This window comes from Delphinapterus leucas, chromosome 15 (assembly GCF_059928025.1).
Source record: "Delphinapterus leucas isolate spDelLeu-1000000601 "Yukka" chromosome 15, BTC_Dleu_Yukka2, whole genome shotgun sequence".
In the NCBI taxonomy this organism is placed as follows: domain Eukaryota; kingdom Metazoa; phylum Chordata; class Mammalia; order Artiodactyla; family Monodontidae; genus Delphinapterus; species Delphinapterus leucas.
Window position 1 is genome coordinate 3158912 of NC_143143.1, and position 20461 is coordinate 3179372.

A 20461-nucleotide genomic window follows, 5' to 3' on the forward strand; every position below is an offset into this window, starting at 1 on the left:
CTAATGGGGTGGCACCCCACACCCGAGGGCCTCGCCCAGACACGAGCCTTCTGCCGGCAGCTGGCGGTCTGACTCCCCGGGTCACTACCAGAAGGTGGAAGCTGACCCACGGGGACCAAGACATGCCAGGAAGCTGACCCGGAGGACGCTGTCGTTTCCAGCGAGCCCCGAGGGTTCCGCTTCACTTTCTCAACATTGGAGAGCAGGTTGCCAGCGATTTCGACTGGGCCAGAGCAGGCCGCCGGCCTCACCATCCAGCGGCTGAAAGTTGAGAGAGACGCCCTCGCCCCCCCCCCCCGCCCTCCCGCCTTAACGGAGGCCTGTAGCTGCTTGGAGTCAGTTGAAATGCATTTACGGATTGTCAATATTTAAACACCTTGCCAGTACCTTGGGCTCTGGATGTCAGCTGTCATCTATTACAGGCCTCATTACACAGACCAGTAAATGCTGCATCGTCTCACCCTCTCCCCGAGGCTCTTTGGCGACACCCTCTCCGGGCAGGGCAGTGGTGTCTGAAGGGAGCTTGGTAGTGGCGTTGGGCCCTGGGAGGGGTAGTTTTTAATAGGGGGCCACCCGGGTTCCCGTCACCGCGGGCGTCTGGAAAGACTGAGCCCCTTTGTTGGGTGGCCCTGGGGGCCCCAGGCTGCCTGCCATCTCCCCACCAGGCCTCACCTGCATCTTGCCCTTGGAAGGCATGCAGCTCGTCCGCTTGGCTGGCGCGGGGACGGTGGCCAGCAGGCTCCAGCGGCCCGGGCAGGTGGCCCTGCAGCCTTGTGCATCTTCACTTGAGCCCCTGCAAATTCTGCTGGTGCCCTAACGTGAAAACACCGAAATTCCCATCGGACTAGGACACGCACGCCCTGTCACTCCTGGAGAAGGGCCGCCAGCGAGTGTGGACGCGGCCCAGACGCCACAGCGCAGCCTTGCCGAAGGTTCACTTCTCCGGTTGGGCGAGGGTTTCCTCCCAGCTGGTGTTGCTAAGCTCCCAGGAAGGCAGTGAAAACTGTGCGGTGAGCAGACGATTTATTTACACAAATTGTCCCGAGGCATTTTACTGTATAGATCAGGAAACCTAATTTACATATTTACACAATAGCTCAGAATGGCACTAAAGGAACTATAAATATATTTCCCTCTCCACAGCAGCCGTGAAATACGTATTTAGGATGTACCCAACGCAGGGCAGACATTGTGTGGCTTTTTTCACGAGTAATGTGTTTAGCCCAGAGAGGAGAGGGGGTTACATGGAGCAGGGCCCCTGTCCCCGTGGGCCCCTCCCTGCCCTCTTGCGGTCCTCCTGGGGGCCCCCCAGGCCCCTCCCCACTCACTCTGTCCGCTTCTGATCTTTGCCTGCGGGACTTTTCAACTGAACAAAGAAAAACAATCAGTGCTTTTCAGAAGGTTTAAAATCCATGGAAGTTGCCAAGTCAGCGCCTCAGCCCAAGGGCTGCAGTTGCAGTTCTGACTCTGTCACTGGCCTGTGTTCACTTCTTCTCTCCTGTATGACCCCGAGTTGACAGCCTGTCAGGCTCTGCAGCTGTCTCTCTGGGCTGGGTCCTGGTCCCAGGCCATCCTTTGCGTTCATCTCATTGGTGTCCTGCCTTCAACAAGGATCGGATAACATACAATTATTTTATCATCAGATGTATTTAGCCTCGGGCGTAAGCCCCACCTGTTTCAGCTCAATTTCCGACCCAGCCCAGTTACACCAAGAGAAATGGCAGCGTTTAAGACGTAAGCAGCTCCCAGGCTCAGAGCTGCAAGCCGACGTCATGGCGCTGGTTATGAGTTTAGTGGAACCAGAACCCTTGGGCCGTGAATGACAGTTTCACTCAGCGTGGAGACCCTGCTGGGTTGTCCACGAGGTCAAACGTCTTTCTTGGCGTCTGCCTTGAAACCTGCCATAGACACACGCTTCTGGGCGTCGGCAGGGTAAGTGGAGCGTGGACCCTGGGATTTGGGAGGGCGCTGTCCCTGCTCCCCAGTTACGAGGGCATGGCCGGGAGCAGATGTACCTGGGTGGCAAGGTGCTGGCCCCGCAGGAGAGAAGCTGCCTTGCGCCAAGCGCGAGAAGCAAGTGCGGTCGGGGCAGTGACCCGTGTGGACTGGAGGCGCTTGCTCTCCTCGAGGAAATTCAGTATTAGCTGTTCTCCTTTTTTAGTAAACAAATACTGCCATAGGGCAGCCAGGACCGAGAGCTTATATCTTTAAAGGAAAAGCAGCCAGTGGGACGCACGTGCGTGTGTGGACCCTCACGCAGCTTTCCTTCCGAGCCCGGCAGGGATGGAGGTGTGTGACCGGAGTGCGGCTTATCGAGCAGCATTCTTCCACGTGTATTTCTCCACGGTTCCCACACCTTCATACCTCGAGGTGGCGTTTTCCCAGCAGTGTCACAGTAAGGAGAGGCCGAGAAGGTGCTGGGAGTCCAAGAAGGGGAACCGAGCCCAGCCAGATGCCACGGACACCCCGCCACAGACATCAAGAGGCCCTGGCCTGAAGGTCGACGTGACTCCCAGGAAGGTCGAAGTTCTGGCACCGCCCGCAGGGCTGGTCCTCAGGCCTCTGGCATCGGCCATCCAGGGATGTGGCTTTGGGAAACACGAGCGACTGCTCTCCTCGGGCCAATCACGAGTTCCCCACACGAGGGTGATGTAGGGGTAGGAGCGCCCCCAGTGGGGAGGGAAAGCAGGCTGGGGTCTGCTGAGCACCTGGCGGGGTGACCTTGCCTGGAGTCTGACAGCCGGCTGAATGCATCCCCAGAAAAACACAAGCGCCCGCACTCCCCTCAAGTATTGATTGAGAATGTAAGTCCAGGCCCGGGGATTATCCTGGTGCGTGGAAAATCACTTGCACAAATCTCATTATGCTTAATAGTTCTGTAATGTTATTTTTCCCCCTAATTTGTAGACATACTTTTCTCCGTCATTGATTTATTGAGATATTTAACAACATAATACAAGCGAGGAAAACGATGCACAGTGGAGAGACAGAGTGGATGCTTCGGCAGCCGCCAGGGTTTTCTGCCTGCCGTGATCGCGGTGTGAATATTAGTGTGGATAAACAGCCCAGGGAATCACAAGTGGAGCCTGAAATGCTGAGTATGCTAATTTTGGAAAGGCAGAATTAAGCAGAATAAAAGTGCGAACTTCCTTCAGAAGGAAATTCTCTTGGTATGACTCCTCCCCTCGCAGCGTTTTTCGGTGTAAAGTAAATCGTGTGTTGAGATTCTGTATCAATATTTTTAAATGTTTTTATGAAAAATGCACATAATTCCTGGAGCTATGACAGAGCGCTTAAAATAAAATGTGGACTTTAGGTGACAGTAGAGGCAGGGGAAGTAATTCTTTTTCTTCAGTAGCAGGAAAGCATTACAGAAACAGCAGTGTAAAAGCCATCCAGAGAACCCACTGCAGCAGTGTTCGGGCCTGCTGCAGATGGTCTGGGAATGCCTTTCACACTCTTAAGTCCCTTAATTTCAATGGCCTTAAGCAGTATCCAGTTTCCAAGAGTCTGTATTTTTTCTTCAGTCTCTTTCACAGCATAAAATGATCTGTCTTTTTAGAGGGAAAATATTGCACAGTTTATTCAATGCTTAAAGCCCTTGGCACAGTGAATTGCTCATAGTAAGTGCTAAATAAAATGGTGGTGGTTATTGTTTACTGAAAGCTTGCCAGTGCCAGGCCCTGTGAAAGGCTGTGGGGGCACAAAGATGAATGGATGGGAGGACAGATGGAGGGATGGAGGGATGATGGATGGATGGGTAGATGGAAGGATGCATGGAAGGAGGAAAGGGAAGGGAAGGGAAGGGAAGGACTAAGGAAGGGGAGATGAATCAGGTCAACTGAGATTTATTGAACTCTTGAAAAATTCAAGAGCCCAGTGGTGCAAACAGACAGGTAGATGTGAAGAAGTGTTCTGGAGGCCCATTGGCCGAAGGGGTGTAGGAGAGGGTCAAGGCTGGCCTCAAAAAGATGAGTCTGAAAGGGTGCAATGAGCTTGTTGATTTTCCTCCATCACCCCCCTCCCCCATAGACTTATAAACAGCCCACTGAGAACAGAAATCTCATCTGATCCCCTGTTGGCTGGAACAGGGCCTGACGGAAGAGGGAGCATTAAGTATTTGTGGATCGAATGCGTGGATGAGTGAGAGGGGGCAGAGGGGAAGGATGCCCGCCACCACGCCTGGGACTTCAGGCAGAGGGAGTGGCACGTGCAGAGAAGACGCACCCTCCGTGCCTATTATTCCCCGATCGTTCTTGCCAAACCAGATATAAATCACATATGACAATCATGAGTGTAAACCTTAATATTTTTAGAAGGAAAAGAAAGTCTTAAGCTATGACTTGCCATTTGGACATTATTAGTGGTAATGGGTAGCTTGGTGGAAACTACTATAAATGTGAATATTTAGAAATAGCTAATCATTGTACTCCCTTTTTGCCTGTACAGAGATTTATGCCTTTCAGGCCTCATTCACATCCATTCCTTCATTAATCTGTGACTACAAGGGCTGAATCGGTGCAAACTCTAAACCCTGTGCAAATACAACTTACACACTAGCTGTTTCTTTTTGTTTACTGTGATCCTCTCAAACATACCTGGTGTTCCAAGGTGTGTGATAAGGTTGGTTTCCAGATAACCCCCCCCCCGCCCCCGTAAAGCTGTCTGCACGTATGTATGCATATTCAAATGTGCATGGAGATTCCTCTCCAGATCTCCTGCTGTTTTTAAAAGATCGCAAACCTGTGCCTATAGAAGAATTTATAATTCATGAAGGATCACTATTTCAAATGAACGTTTTGGGCCCTGAGCCCACTTTTTACTGAAAGACCTCCTTAGAGATTGGATTTATATTTTATTTTGCAAACACTCACGGAGTGTACTGCTTACTAAGCACTTTATCAATATTAACTTGTTTAACCCTTGCAACACACCTGTGATGTAGGTGCCCTTTGTTGTCACCGTTTTACAGACGAGGCACAGAGAGGTTAAGGACTCTCCCTGAGGTCACACAGCTAATGTGCGGTGAGGCAGGCTTCACACCAAGGCTGTCTAGCTTCTTCCTTTTTCTCTGCACCTGATTTTCTGGCTTCAATTTCAATTTTATTAATGTTTTCCTACACGTCAGGGCTTAAAGAAATTCAATATGTATTTTTATTGTGGCAAAATACATAACATAAAATTTACCATTTTAACCATTTGTAGGTGTACAGTTCAGTAGCATTAAGTATATCCACGTTGTTGCGCAACCATCACCACCATCCACCTCCAGAACTTGTCCATCTTCCCAAACTGAATCTCTGTCCCCGTCAAACCCTAACCCCCCATCCCCCTCCCCCGCCCCCTGGCACCCACCCTGCTACTTTCTGTCTCTATGAATTTGCTCTAAGGACCTCCTGTAAGTGGAATCATATGGTATTTATCCGTTTTGTTTCTGACTTACTTACTGAGCATCCTGTCCTTGGGTTCACCCATGTTGTAGCAGGTATCAGAGTTTCCTTCCTTTTTAAGGTTGAATCATATTTCATTGTATGGATGGACCACCTTTTCTTTATCCATTCCTGTGTTGATGGACATCTGCGTTGCCTCCACCTTCTGTCTACTGTGAATAATGCTCTATGAACATAGATGTGTCGGTGTCTGTTCAAAATTCAGTATATTTTTTAAAATGTATACCTGTATTCGGTAGCACCTGGGCATAGATTAAATAACTACTGGTCTTAGGGCAGGTTTGATGCTGCAGCGCTTCCAAAGGATGCTCAAACTCAAGGGCGGCACTTCGGGAGTTCGGTTTGGCAGGCTAAGGCAGGGTCCCCAGGTGAGGGAACTAGGCCCCGGCAGGGTTGTCCCAGAGCACGTGCACCCCCATGCCAGCTGCCACTCGGCGCCTTCACCCCACGAGAGCACACGACCCGTTATCGATTATGGAAAGTTGCGCCGAGCACGCTGCAGCGACCACCCCAGGCGGTGGGGACAGCGTGGCAGCATCACCGCGAGGCTGGCAAGCTGGCTGGCACAAGAGGCGTTGTTCAAAGTTTTCTCCTTGACCCGCCGGCGGGATTGTCGTTTCCAGTTAGAAAGCAGTGGGACTGAGAACTCAGGTCAGTGGCTGGTGCGCGCAGGCGCCACTGGGCAAGCGGGTGTCCTCGGTGAGTCTGGAAGGTGGGCTTAGGGACACGTGGCAGGAGGTGGTCGGTAGGCAGCCGGAACCCTACACCAAAGGTGAGATCCGGTCAGAAACCAGAGGCCCGGGGAGCACTGGGGGAAATGCTTCCGCCCAGCTTGCATCCTTAGCAGAGTCTGGTCACCAGGGGGAGGCCCCTCTCCTGCCTGTGCCCCCGGCCCCCGCAGCTCACCCAGCCTCCGGCTCACATCCGTCCGCAGGGGAGGGAGCTGGGAGCTGAGGGCAGGGTGGGCATCCACGCGCAGGCGCCCTGACCTCTGCTCTCGCTGCCCTGCAGATGAAGGCCTGTGGGACATGTTTGTGAAGGACATTCCGCGGGGCGCCACATCCTACACCGCCAGCCTGGACAAGCTCAGGCAAGGAGTGACCTACGAGTTCCGGGTGATGGCTGTGAACCAGGTGGGCTACGGGGAGCCCAGCAGCCCCCCTGCTGCCGTGTCAGGTAGGAGCCCTGCAGGAACCCCGGGGCGATGCCCCTCCTTCGGGGGCAGGGAGGGTGACCTGGAGCCACGGTGACGGAAGGAGGACCGGCGCGCGCCTCCCAAGGAGCTGGGAGGACGGCGCACTCCCGACCACGCTGTGCTCCAGCCGTTCTGAATTCTCTCTCCCTGAGCACCGGAGCCACCAGCTCCAGCCAGGCAGGGTCGCCGCGGGGAGGAGGCTTCCCAGGCAAAGTGGAGCCCAAGACCCTCCATGAGGGGACGCGACCTCACTGTGGAGCCATGGGCCGGTTTTGAAAAGCAAAGATCGCCCCCAGCAGCCACCGGGGGGTGTGTTAGACCTTGACACGCGGTCGTGTCCGACGGGGGCCCCAGTGAGCCCTGCGCCTGAAGTGGGAGGTGCCCGCCCCCCGCCCTGCTCTGGGTGGAGCAGAGCACACGGGGAGGCCAGGCTCCCTTTCCCAGAGCTCGAGTATCAGGGGCGACAGACTCTGTCCTCACCAGTGACGTGGCAAGGGGTGTGGCAGCTGGGGGTCAAAGTGACTGCCTGAAAATCAGGAAGGGCTTCTCGGAGGAGGGAGCCCGGGTCTGGGTCTTGAAGGGTGCAGGGGGGCGGCTACAGGGAAGGAGAGCCTGGGACAAGGCAGAGGAAGTAGCAGGTGAGGAGCCCAGTGAGGACCAGCGGGTGGGGAGGGGAGGGCAGGTGAGCCTGGTCCCAGGTACGCGTGACAAGCGGGTCTCCACCCCGCCTGCACCTTAGGGTCACTCCTCGGGAATGCTTAGAAAACAGCCACGCAGGGCCCCACCCTGGACAGCAACTGCATCGCCGGGGGCACAGGCCTGGGCTTGATGATTGTCTAGCTCCGCAGCGGTCCTTCCATGCAGCCAGGATTGCGAGCCGGGCTGTAGAGGGGTTGAGTGAGGGCTGGCCACTGGAGGTCATCTGGACAAGGGAGCAGGCCAAGTCCGGGCCAGAAGCCACGAGAGCCTTCCTTCCCATCAAGACAAATCTGTTTCCCTTCCCTGCAGTCGCATTTGTTCAAGCCGCTGACTGCACTTATTCAGATTGAAAGCATCCTTCATCCTTTCCTGGTCGTGAGTCTGGGGGAAGGGTAGCGTCTTGGGTGCTCAGGCCCCTGGTCTAGGAGCAACATGAATCCCAGGGGCGCTCAGTGAGAGGGGCCGCAGGAAGGACCCGGGCACCACTCGCTTGTTTAACGAACAGTACGTAGAAAAGTCAAATTTTCCTCGCTTCCTTCATCTTTATTAAGAAAATTGTAAACACACCCCGAAGTAGAGAGAATAGAATAAGGAACCCCCAGCACCCATCACCCCAGTTCAGCAATTCAAGATATGCCTCCCTTGGTCCATGAGCAAGAAATCATTAGAAAGCAATTCCAAATGCACAGAGCTTTCAATTCCGCACACGCGTAGCCGGTGGCAAAGGCTAGTTCCTACATAAGCACGCGGATCGGGCCCTTGAGGTCACGGGGCACCGTGGCTGGACCGTTCCTCTGAAATCCATCGCATCCCCGCGCTGGCCTCGGCTTCCAGCTGGTTGGCAGTCCGCTCATCTCATGGTTTCGAGAAGCCAGCAGGCCGTCCCCTGCCGGCACCCCTCAGGCCCCGCTGTGCAGACCGGGGTTGGGGAGCCCGACCCGGGGCCGGAGTCCTGTAGCCCAATCCAGGCCTTTCTGCCCAGGCCTGCTCTGTGCCACTGCCCAGAGGTCGGCTTGGACGTGTTGGCCTTATTAGATGGAAGACTTAACGTACAGCCTGAAATCCGGCTCATGTATTTTGGATTTAAAGTGCTGTCACCTGTCAAGCCTCCCTGTGCTGTTACGTGATCCAGAGCAGACGTCCCCCTCGTTCCCAGGGTGCACACACTTCGCATCCATCCAGTGAGGTATTTAGCATAAGGGAGAGGTCTTTTCTGGGGGTTTCTGCTCCTGGGAGCCAGACCTTGGGCTCCACCTGTAATGGGCTTCCTGTTCCGTCCCTCACGTCCGATGCCCTGAAACAGGGAAGCTCGTAGAAGGCACGAGTGGGACCCCAGGGCCATCCGACACCTACCGAGAAGCAATTCCCATTTTTCTCGTCTTGGTAAACAGAATAAAACATGAGGAAGACGATCCTTCTTCAAAGCAACTTTCAAGTGAAACCTTTTCTGTTCGTTCTGGGAAAACGTTATCTAAGGGGGGCCCGTTGTTTGGCTCAGTTTTGCGGGAGGATCGAAATAAATAAAACACAGCCCAGCCTCCGGGGCTGGGGGCCCGGATGCAGCGGAGGAGGCTGACAGGTAGTCAGGCAGGCCCACCCAGCCGGAGGGTGCAAGCAGAGGTTCGCGGGCAGGTGTGGAAGGGTCCAGTGCTCGGCATGGGCAGGGCTCGGGTCACGGGGTTCCCAGGCTTAGACTGACCACACCCCGAGGCCAGTAGGGGCAGCACTGAGGCCTTTTAGGAGGGGCCGACTTCCCACCTGAGAACGCTCTCTGTGATGTCAAGGGTTTGAGCACAACGGGAAGAGGTGACATAGTTGAGCAGTGGTTCCGGTGGCCCGGGCAGCGGTGGTGGTGGCCCGGGGGGTGGCAGCGGGGATGGAGGTGGCCGGGGGACTTGGGGGCTATCTGGGAGGGAAGCCCCGGCACTGGGAGAGATGAGCAAACCCAGGCGCTTTTGTTCCTCCCTCCCTTTAACCCAGACGACATTTGTAAGCAGATGAAATTGAGAGAATATAAACACGATGGCCAGGGTCCAGGACAGTGAAGTCTCTGGGGTGGGAGCGGCGGGGTGGGGAGGGGGGGTCAGGTGGTGACAGGACCCTGGGCCCAAAAGAGACGGTGGACCCAGAGCCTTGTCTCTGGGTCGGTCTACCCGTGACAACCCAGCCCAGGCAGGGGGTTTTACCCTCCCCGTGCCTGGGGCTGCCCCTCGAGCCCTCCCCTCCCCCGCTCACGGCAGGGACTGAGTTTCTGTCCCACGTGACCGTGCGCCGTGTCGCCCTTCAGCTCAGGTGGAGGCCCCGTTCTACGAGCAGTGGTGGTTCCTCCTGGTGATGGCGCTGTCCAGCCTGCTCGGCATCCTGCTGGTGGCGTTCACCCTGGTCCTGCACGGCCAGAACAAGAAGTACGGGAGCTGCGGCCCAGGTGGGACAGCGCCTGCCTTTCCCCGTCTCCCCACGGGGGAACTCTGGAGCTGAAACGTTTGGGGCTTCCCTCCTGGATCCGGGGTGCCCACATCCACATTCCATTTCATTCGATGAAACAGGCACAACAGACATCCCTTCGGAGGCAGCGGGTGCAGGGAAACAGGAGCTCTGGACCTCGGCCACCAGATTCTGTCCCAGCTCCGCCCTCAAGTGGGCCTTTGGGTCATTTGGCCTCTGTGAGTCTGCTTCCTCACCTGCGCTGTTGCTCAAATGCAGGAGTATTTTGTTAAGCGATGATTAGAGAGCGGAAAGCGTTAAACAGATGAAAAATCTCACTCCAGTATCACGAGGACAGTGAGTGGGGCACGTCTCAGGCATTCGGTGTGGCTCGGGGATGGTACAGAATCGTGTCTGTGGCCCAGCGCTTCTCACTAACACAGGGTGAGCACCTGCCTTAGGTCCCGCATCGCAGCTCTGAGCCCTCTGTGGGCCGGGTCCCCGGTGTTCCCAGCACAGCCTGGCGTGGCGTGTAGTAGGTGCTTAGTAGGTGCAAGCGTCCGTTGCTAAAGGAATCACCGTCATTAGAGAAATGGACAAACTTGGGCAAAGCCGACCACAAAAGAGCCCATACAGTGTGACTCCGTTTACAGAAAGGTCAGGAACAACCTAATGAATGGATGTTTCTAGAAAGCAGGATGGTGGGTGTTCTTAGTGGAGAAGTATAAGCAGCGAAGGTCCGTGAGGGAACCTTACGGGGTGCTGGGAACACTCTGATACCTCTGTGAAGCGGGGGCCAGCAGATCCCCCAACCCCAGCCCCCAGCACCATTGTCACGGCACCAAAAGGGTTCATAAAACCAGGCACCTAAAGTGCCTGCCATTTGCTTTTGTAACATTAAGCCATTCATCCCTCCAAGAAAGGATTTATTTTTTTCTGTATACATTCACTTCTAACAGGTGTTCGTAAATCAGATTTTATTCCTACGGGATTTACAGTGTATGAAGGGCATGTCATTTTACTGAGTTAACGCTATTACAGAATCCTATGTCTGGCGCAGAGACAATCTCCCCGCTTTCACTCTTCTTCTCCATCTGGGAAACAGACCTGAAAAGTCTGATCTGACCTGCAGCTTCTGATACTCAGCCTCACCCTGGAGCATTAATTTAACGTCATCATTGAAGCCCAGGGGGAAAGAAAAAAGAAAAGAAACACTTGTCTACCAGCATGTCCCCCTGCCTGCCCAGGAGACGCACAGAACCTAAACCTTTGCTGCTGCAGCCTCGTTCTAAGCCTGCTGCATGATCACGCTGCCTCGTACGACGTCAGAGTCCCCTTCCGATAACAGCTTCCACCCGCTCTCCTCCCATCAACCCAAATCCCTACGCGCAAGCAGCTTCATCTTTCATTCGCCACTCTCTGTGTTCTGCTGGCTTTTCCCCGTTGCACACGAGTAGTACGTTAAGGTGAGGTGAGGGCTGTGGGATCCCCAGCAGAGAGGACCCTTGCGGTTTAGAATGGCTGATGAATTTTACAGACACACGGGGAGCCCCTGGTGTGTGCTCGGGCAGCGTCCCGGGGCCTGGGATGTAACTAAGAGCGTAATTGTGCGAGCATAACTGGGTCTGTGCTCCAAGAGTTTATGGTCCGGTAAGGAAGACAGACAGATGACCACAGAGAACAAGCCAGCACAGGAAAAATGCAGACGTGGTGACGGCACCACGGAGAGAAAAAACACAGGGCGAAGACTTCAGGGTCCGAAAGTTCTCTCTGGTCTCACGACCCTTGAGCTGTGACCTGAAGGAGGGGGTGAGTGATAAGTCAGGAAGATGGCTGGGGGAGGGGCTCCCAAGGTCGGGGAGGGAGAAGGGGGGTAGACCAGCCCGAGCAGAGGGACAGCTGTGAGGACACACCAACTCTCACGCCAAACGAGGTCGGAGCCACCGGGACCTCTTCCTGTCCTCGAGTTACTTGTAACTTTGGCCGGCTAATGTATTTTAGAATATGTTTGGATATGTATTTATAGACTTATTTTAAGTGGTTTTCAGTTACATTCACAGACACATGTGACCATCATCACCACAGTCAGTTTTGGAGCATTTTCATGACCGCAGAAAGAAACCCTGCACCCTCTGGCTATCACCCCTTATACAGTTACTCTCCACTCGCTGTCTTGTTCTATGACTGTGAGGCTTTTATTTTGAAATGTATTGAATCTTTAATGTCCTCAATGGTTTACAGAGTTCACGTGTTCTGAGTGCTCTTTAATAAAATACTGATCAAAATACTCGGAGTTTGGTGTCAAGCAGGATAAACACCAAAATGCGAACGTCATCTTGCTGCGGGGTTGACGTGCAGCCTTTCTCCGCAGCCTGACTCTGCCTGTCTGGTGGGCTGACGCAGGCCGGCCCGGCCCTGGGCTCCGTCCAGCAGGCCATCGGGGAGCAGCTTACTGAAGCGTCTGTGCTCGTTTCCCCGTCCGGCTTTAGGTAAGAGCATCTCCAACGTGGAGGAGTCCGTGACCCTGGACAACGGGGGATTTGCCACCTTGGAGCTCAGCAGCCGTCACCTCAACGTGAAGAACACCTTCTCGAAGAAGAACGGGACGAGGTAGGGCTGCGACAGCTCCAGCCCCCGGTGCTGCCTCCGCCTGACGACCCGCTCGGCCGGGCCCACGCCCACGGGCCCCCCAGTGGGGCAGCGCCGAGCCGGGGTGGGGGTGGGGGCAGCGTGGTGTGGAGTTAAGGATGTTTTAAAGACATTTCCAGAGACAGAAGAAGAGGGCAGGTCTCAGGTGCAGGGACGCGGTCTCGGGAGATCTCCCGGCCCCAGACGGGGCAGGCGTCATGCGAAGCTGCAGGGGGACTGCGAGTTGTTTGCACTGGGGGCCAAAATGGTACCAGAGGCGGCGGATTTCTCCCACTCAGCCTCGAAGCAGGCCAGAGGGTGGGTCGGGAGGCCTCAGTGGGGGGGTAACTGGTGTCCCCGTCCCGCCCAGGTCCCCGCCTCGGCCCAGCCCCGGCGGGCTACACTACTCAGATGAGGACATCTGCAACAAGTACAACGGTGCCGCGCTGACCGAGGGCGGGACCCTCCAGGAGAAGTCAGGGGACGCCACGGAGTCTGAGGTGGGTGCCTGTTACACGGGGCCCCCACCCTCCCCAGGGGCCCCGCGACCGCACAGGGCAGGCAGAGCCGGGACAAGCGGCTCCCCTTCCCCGACGAGGAAGGTCCTCGCTCGTCTCTGGCCCCCAGGTCCGTGGCTCAAGGCTGGCTCCTAGGTCAGTCACTCGCCCAAAGTGGACGTCAGATCCGCAAACCATCCTCGTTCCATTTTGTTTTCAGAAAGAGACCCAGAGTTTTCTGGAGGTCACCGTGGAACTTGGTGGCCTCTAGACCCCGGCTGGGTAAGGGGAGCCCCGAGCCTGCCCGACTGGTACTACCTGGGACCCCCACCCCGGGTGGTGGCTTCCCCTCCCGCCAGCCTCCCTGCTTGCCTCCTTGTGCTCAAGAGGGGACTTTGGTCACAGCGTCGCTGGGTCAGTTAACAGGGTCAGGTGAGCAGCACGGGAGCCCTGGGACCAGGGAGACCCCGCCCCGAGGGGCTGTCAGCCTCCAGCCGAGACCCCCGGGACTCTGCCCTGCACGTCTCAGGCCTCCTTTGCGCCTGGGCACTCTCCGTGGAGCTGAGCGAGTCCTGGGTGAGGCCTCCGTCGGGGGTGGGCAGGGGGCATTCCCTGGAGGCAGCCGTGGCGGCGTCTCCGGGAGGGGCCCCGCTTCCCCCACAAGCGCCCCAGTCAGTCTCTCACGTTCACGAACAAAACCAGTTGAAGCAGCCGGTAGAGAGCTGGGGCCCGGTCAGTCCTAGACTGTTTGGTTTCAGCGGTGCTGAGCCTTGACAGGGATGAAATTCACCAAGCTCTTTGATGGACACGCAGGCCCGCCCCACCCCTTGGCATTCATACTCTAAATCAATATTTAATCTAAAATAAGTCTCACCTTCATTCTGATCTGAATTCAGGCCTTATTGAGCCCTGAGGCTCAATAGAATGGCTTCTTTTAAATTGTGGCTTGTGTATGAGCTCACTGTGGGACCGGGGCAGCAGGGGGATGGCAGGGTGGCACCAGCTCGCTCCGTCGGCCCCACGTGCTCTGTTGACAAGGACGCCGGGTCCCCCGTCTGTACTGTAGCCGTGGGCACGGGGAAAACAGCAAAAGCAGCACTGCACACGTTCAGAAGGAACATTTGTCTACGGTTGAGGGGCTGTAGATTTTCAAGTGAAAAGCTGCAGACACCGACCTGCCTCTTCCTGATAAGGAAGCCGCAGCTTGTACCAAAAGCAGCACATTGGGAAGGGGCAGCTCCGCCGTCCAGCACGTTCTGGGTCAGCGATTAGAGACAGTCACCAGCACGTGCCTTGATCTGTCCTCGGTTCCTGGGCCTGCTGCTCTTAGACCGTCAGGCCTCACGGATGGTGTTCGCAGTGACTGGGCATTAGCTCTGCGGGCTGCGCTCTTCACGGTTCCGCGTGCGCTGAGAACTAATTGGGCGCCTGCTCTGGGCCGGGCACGCTCGTTCAACGCTCACACCAGCCCTGCGAGGTAGAGCGGTTCTCGTCCTTGTTCACACAACAAGCCTGAGGCCAAGGTCGTCCCACATGCAGGTGCTGAGGCTGGATGCACACCCACACAACCCCCCCCCCCCGAATGTGTCCAGAGCTTACTGACCCCCGCCCTCAGCATCTCCTGCAGCCCAACTCCCAGGCACCTGTGGCCATTCCCAGCGCTGCCAGGTCTCGATTCGTCAGGTCTGGACTCTTTGTTCATGAAAGCCTTCTCAGAATGGGTTGATGGGAGGCATTCAGCCTGTTTCTCCTCTCACACATGTGGGTGTTTTGAGATTCAGATTTCAGCTGATTTGCATGGAGGATTATTAAATGCGTGCAGGCACTGAGCTAGGCATATACACACAAGCATACGTGCACACGTACACGCATTCCTAAGTGCATACACGTGTACACACGTGGGGGAAGAAGGCAGGGAGGGAGGACGATGGGGGGAGGGGAGGAGAGGGACGTGGAATCCACAGTACGTCCTGCCAGGAGGTTGTTCGGATCCTCACGTAATAGATCAGAGCCGAGGCTTGACGAGGCTTTTTGTGTGTGTGTGTGTGTGTGTGTGTGTGTGTGTGTGTGTGTGTGTGGTGCACGGGCCTCTCACCGCCGTGGCCTCTCCCGTTGCGGAGCACAGGCTCTGGACGCACAGGCTCAGCGGCCATGGCTCACAGGCCCAGCCGCTCCGCGGCATGTGGGATCTTCCCTGACTGGGGCACGAACCCGCGTCCCCTGCATCGGCAGGCGGACTCTCAACCACTGCGCCACCAGGGAAGCCCTTGACGAGGCTTTTGAACATCTTCCCCAGACACACACTGATGGGCCTCGGGCTCGCAGTTCCATCTCTCCTGCCAGACCTGCTGTGCAGAGCTGAGCTGTCGTAGCTAGCCCCGGGACGTGTGGCTGAGTGAAGGAGGGACCTTGGCAAGCCCTGTGCCTGGAGGAAGGGGTTCCTTCTATGATTCCCACAGATGCTTTTTGGGTCCTAATGCTTTTTGGTTCAAGAAAGTTGATCAAAGGTGTGGATGCTCTCTCCACCCAGGATTTTCACCTTGAATCTGGGGCTCCAGGCCCCCCTGAAGCCTGTGGTAGTCGCCTCCAGCGAAGGCCCCGTGGAGTCCAGGCTAAGAATTCGCATGTCTGGGCTCTCTGTGTGCTCCTGGGTTCTCAGGTAGATAGGATGAGGCCCATCTTTCTTCCAGAATTCTGTGCTCTATAATCTTGCTGGGTCCCGACATTGACCCTTATGATTTGGGAGAGTTGTAGGCAGATGCGTGGGATCCCAACAGAGGGATCTTGGAAGTGCCAGCTCCAATGGGAACATTTCCTTTGAACCACATCTTTTAAACAACCAGACTGAGATGTAATTCACATACCACACAAGTCACCCATTCGCCATATTGGTTATTTAGGTGTGTGTGTTTTAGTTTCCTCAGATTTATGAGCTTCTCAAATCTTCTTCTGTTACTGATTTTTAATTTCATTCCATTGTGGTCAAAGAACATACTTTGTATATTTTCAGTCCTTTCAAATTTATTGAGCCCTGTTTTATGGCATAGCATCTGGTCTGTGTTGCAAGAATTCACTTGAAAAGGGTGTGTTGCTCTGCTGTTGCTGTGTGGTGAGTTTCGTGTGTGTCTGTTACGCCTGGTTGATTTACAGTGCTGCTCAAGGCTTCCACACTCTTATCTTCTGCCATCTGCTGCGCTGAAGTCTCCAACTATCATTGTTAACATTGTCTATTTCTCACTTCATTTCTGTCAGTTTTAATTTCATGTATTTGCAGGCTCTGTTTCTAGGTGCATATATGTTTATAACTGTTGTATCTTCGTGATGGATAGACCCTTTTTATTAGTACAGAGTGTCCCTCATTGTCTCCAGTAACAATTTTGTCTTAAAGTCTATTTGGTCTGATATTAGTACAGCCAACTCCAGTTCTCTTTTGGTTCCCGTTCACATAGTGTATCATTTCCATCCTTTCACTTTCAACCTATTTGAATCTTTGGATCTAAAATGTGTCTCTTGCACGCAGCATATAGTTGGATCATGTTATTTTATTCGTTCTGCCAATCTCTACCTGTTCACCAGGTTGTTTAATCCATTCACATTTAATGTAATTACTGCTAAGGCAGAATTTACCTCTGCCATTTTGGTGTTTGCCTTCTATAAGTCTCATATCTCTATTTCTCTCTTTTTCCTTTGCTGTCATCTTCTCTTTTGAGTGGATATTTTCTAGTGTACCATCTTAACTCCCTTGTTTTGCTTTTGCTATATATTTTTTCAGTTATTGTTTATAGTGATTGCCCTAGTATCAGTATTTGCTTCAGATTTATACTAAATCTCTATATTTCTGTATAGATCTATTCCCTCCCCCCCTCTTTGTGTTATTATTATACATATTAAGTCCATATATGTGGCAACCCCAAGAATGCATTTTTATAGGTATCCTTTGATAGAATTTTGTGTCTTTTAAAGAAGTTGAGAGAAGAAAGGTGAGCAAGTATCTATTTAGAGTTTACCATTTTAACCTTTTTATCTCTGGTTCTCTTCATTTCTTTATGCCTCTTTGCACAGCTATTGTTAAGTATGTTACATTTCTATATATTATAGGCCCAACAATACAATTATATACATATTATTTTATGAAATTGCTATTTAAATCAGATAAGAGAAGAAAAGAGAACAAATAGGTAATTATACTGTCTTTTATAATTCCCTATGTAATTACCTTTGTTGGTGCTTTTTGTTTTTTCATGTGGATTTGAATTACTCTCTGGTGTCACTTGCTTTCAACCTGACAATCTTCTTTTAGTGTTTCCTGTGAGGCAGGTCAGCTAGCAATGAAATTTCCTGTTTTTGTTTATCTCAGAATGTCTTTATTTCGCCTTCATTTTCAAAATAGTTTGTTGAATATAAGATTCTTGGTTGACAGTTTTCTTTCAACACTTTGAATGTCCTCCATTTTTTCTGATTAGAAGTCAGCTTTTAATATTATTTGAGTTCGGTTGTTCTGGTTAAGTCATTTTTCTCTTGCTGACTTCAAGAGTTTCTTTTTGTCTTTGTCTTTCAGAATTTTAACTATGATGTGTCTGGGTGTGAATCTTGTTCCGTTTATCTTACTTGTGGTTAATTGAGCTTGTCAGGTGTGTAGACTTTTTTTTTTTTACGAAATTTGGGATGTTTTAAGTCATTATTACTTCCAGTATTTTCTCTGCTTCTTTCTTTCTCTTCTCATCCTGGTACTCTCACTACGCTTATGTTGGTACACTCAGTACGTTCTCACATTTGGTGGGTGCTCTGTTCTTTTTTCTTTCTTATTCCTTTTCCTGTTTGTTTTTCAGATTGCATAATCTCTATCATTCTATCTTCAAGTGCACTGAGTCTTTCCTCTGTCAGCTCAAATCTACCATTGAGTCCCCCTAGTGAATTTTTTTTATTTTGGTTATGGTATTTTTCAACTCTAGAACTTCTCATTAGGTTCTTTTTAAGTCATTTTGTCTCTTTATTGATATTCTCCACTTGGTGTGGTAGTGTCAGCATACTTTAATTCTTTACACATGGTCTCCTTCAGTTCTTTGTTAAAGTCCCCTACTATGAATGTGTTACTGTCGATTTCCCCTTTTATGGCTGCTATTAGTTGCCTTATGTATTGAGGTGCTCCTGTGTTGGGTGCATAAATATTTACAACTGTTGTATCTTCTTCTTGGATTGATCCCTTGATCATTATGTAGTGTCCTTCTTTGTCTCTTGTAATAGTCTTTATCTTAAAGTCTATTTTGTCTGATACGAGAATTGCTACTCCAGCTTTCTTCTGATTTCCATTTGCATGGAATATCTTTTTCCCTCCCCTCACTTTCAGTCTGTATGTGTGCCTAGGTCTGAAGTGGGTCTCTTGTAGACAGCATATATATGGGTCTTGTTTTTGTATCCATTCAGCCAGTCTGTGTCTTTTGGTGGGAGCATTTAATCCATTTACATTTAAGGTAATTATCGATATGTATGTTCCTATTCCCATTTACTTAATTGTTTTGGGTTTGTCATTGTAGGTCTTTTCCTTCTCTTGTGTTTCTTGCCTAGAGAAGTTCCTGGTAAAGCTGGTTTGGCAGTGCTGAACTCTCAGCTTTTTCTTGTCTGTAAAGGTTTTAATTTCTCCATCGAATCTGAATGAGATCCTTGCTGGGTAGAGTAATCTTGGTTGCAGGTTTTTCTCCTTCATCACTTTAAATATGTCCTGCCCCTCCCTTCTGGCTTGCAGAGTTTCTGCTGAAAGATCAGCTGTTAACCTTATGGGGATTCCCTTGTGTGTTATTTGTTGTTTTTCCCTTGTTGCTTTTAATATGTTTTCTTTGTATTTAATTTTTGATAGTTTGATTAATATGTGTCTTGGCGTGTTTCTCCTTGGATTTATCCTGTATGGGACTCTGTGCTTCCTGGACTTGATTAACTATTTCCTTTCCCATATTAGGGAAGCTTTCAACTATAATCTCTTCAAATATTTTCTCAGTCCCTTTCTTTTTCTCTTCTTCTTCTGGGATCCCTATAATTTGGATGTTGGTGCATTTAATGTTGTCCCAGAGGTCTCTGAGACTGTCCTCAGTTCTTTTCATTCTTTTTTCTTTATTCTGCTCTGCAGTAGTTATTTCCACTATTTTATCTTCCAGGTCACTTATCCGTTCTTCTGCCTCAGTTATTCTGCTATTGATCCCTTCTAGAGAATTTTTAGTTTCATTTATTGTGTTGTTCATCATCGCTTGTTTCATCTTTAGTTCTTCTAGGTCCTTGTTAAATGTTTCTTGCATTTTGTCTATTCTATTTCCAAGATTTTGGATCATCTTTACTATCATTTTTCTGAATTCTTTTTCAGGTAGACTGACTATTTCCTCTTCATCTGTTAGGTCTGGTGGGTTTTTACCTTGCTCCTTCATCTGCTGTGTGTTTTTCCGTCTTTTCATTTTGCTTATCCTACTGTGTTTGGGGTCTCCTTTTCGCAGGCTGCAGGTTCGTAGTTCCCGTTGTTTTCGGTGTCTGTCCCCAGTGGCTAAGGTTGGTTCAGTGGGTTGTGTAGGTTTCCTGGTGGAGGGGACTAGTGCCTGTGTTCTGATGGATGAAGCTGGATCTTGTCTTTCTGGTGGGCAGGTCCACGTCTGGTGGTGTGTTTTGGGGTGTCTGCAGCCTTATTATGATTTTAGGCAGCCTCTCTGCTAATGGGTGGGGCTGTGTTCCTGTCTTGCTAGTTGTTTGGCATAGGGTGTCCAGCACTGTAGCTTGCTGGTCATTAAGTGAAGCTGGGTGCTGGTGTTGAGATGGAGATCGCTGGGAGATTTTCGCCGTTTGCTATTACGTGGAGCTGGGAGGTCTCTTGTGGACCAGTGTCCTAAAGTTGGCTCTCCCACCTCAGAGGCACAGCACTGACTCCTGGCTTAACCACAAAGAGCCTTTCATCCACAAGGCTCAGAATAAAAGGGAGAAAAAATAAGGAAGGAAGGAAGGAAGGAAGGAAAGAAAGAAAGAAAGAAAGAAAGAAAGGAAGGAAGAAAGGAAAGAAAGAAAGAAGATAAAATAAAGTAGAATAAAATAAAATAAAGTTATTAAAATAAAAAATAATTATTAAGAAAAAAAAATTTTTAAGTAAAAAAGAAAAAATACCCGGACGGTCAGTACCCTAGGACAAATGGTGAAAGCAAAGCTATATAGACAAAATCTCACACAGAAGCATACACATACACACTCAAAAAGAGGAAAAGGGGAAAAAATAATATATCTTGCTCCCAAAGTCCACCTCCTCAATTTGGGATGATTCATTGTCTATTCAGGTATTCCACAGATGCAGGTACATCAAGTTGATTGTGGAGATTTAATCCGCTGCTCCTGAGGCTGCTGGGAGGGATATCTCTTTCTCTTCTTGTTCGCACAGCTCCCGGGGCTCGGCTTTGGATTTGGCCCCGCCTCTGCGTGTAGGTCGCCGGAGGGCGTCTGTTCTTTGCTCAGACAGGACGGGGTTAAAGGAGCCGCTGATTCGGGGGCTCTGGCTCACTCAGGCCTGGGGGAGGGAGGGGCGCGGAGTGCGGGGCGAGCCTGTG

At 51.7% G+C, this 20461-nt stretch overlaps 1 protein-coding gene across 1 annotated transcript in view; it reads left to right on the forward strand.

Moving 5' to 3' along the window:
• LOC111170349 (protein sidekick-1) overlaps window positions 1-20461 on the forward strand; it is an 85736-nt gene that overhangs the window by 55992 nt on the left and 9283 nt on the right. The window contains exons 14-17 of the mRNA XM_089895465.1: window positions 6462-6626; window positions 9632-9769; window positions 12258-12378; window positions 12767-12896. Coding sequence (XP_089751591.1) covers window positions 6462-6626; window positions 9632-9769; window positions 12258-12378; window positions 12767-12896 — 554 coding nt within the window. The remainder of the gene's footprint in view (window positions 1-6461; window positions 6627-9631; window positions 9770-12257; window positions 12379-12766; window positions 12897-20461) is intronic.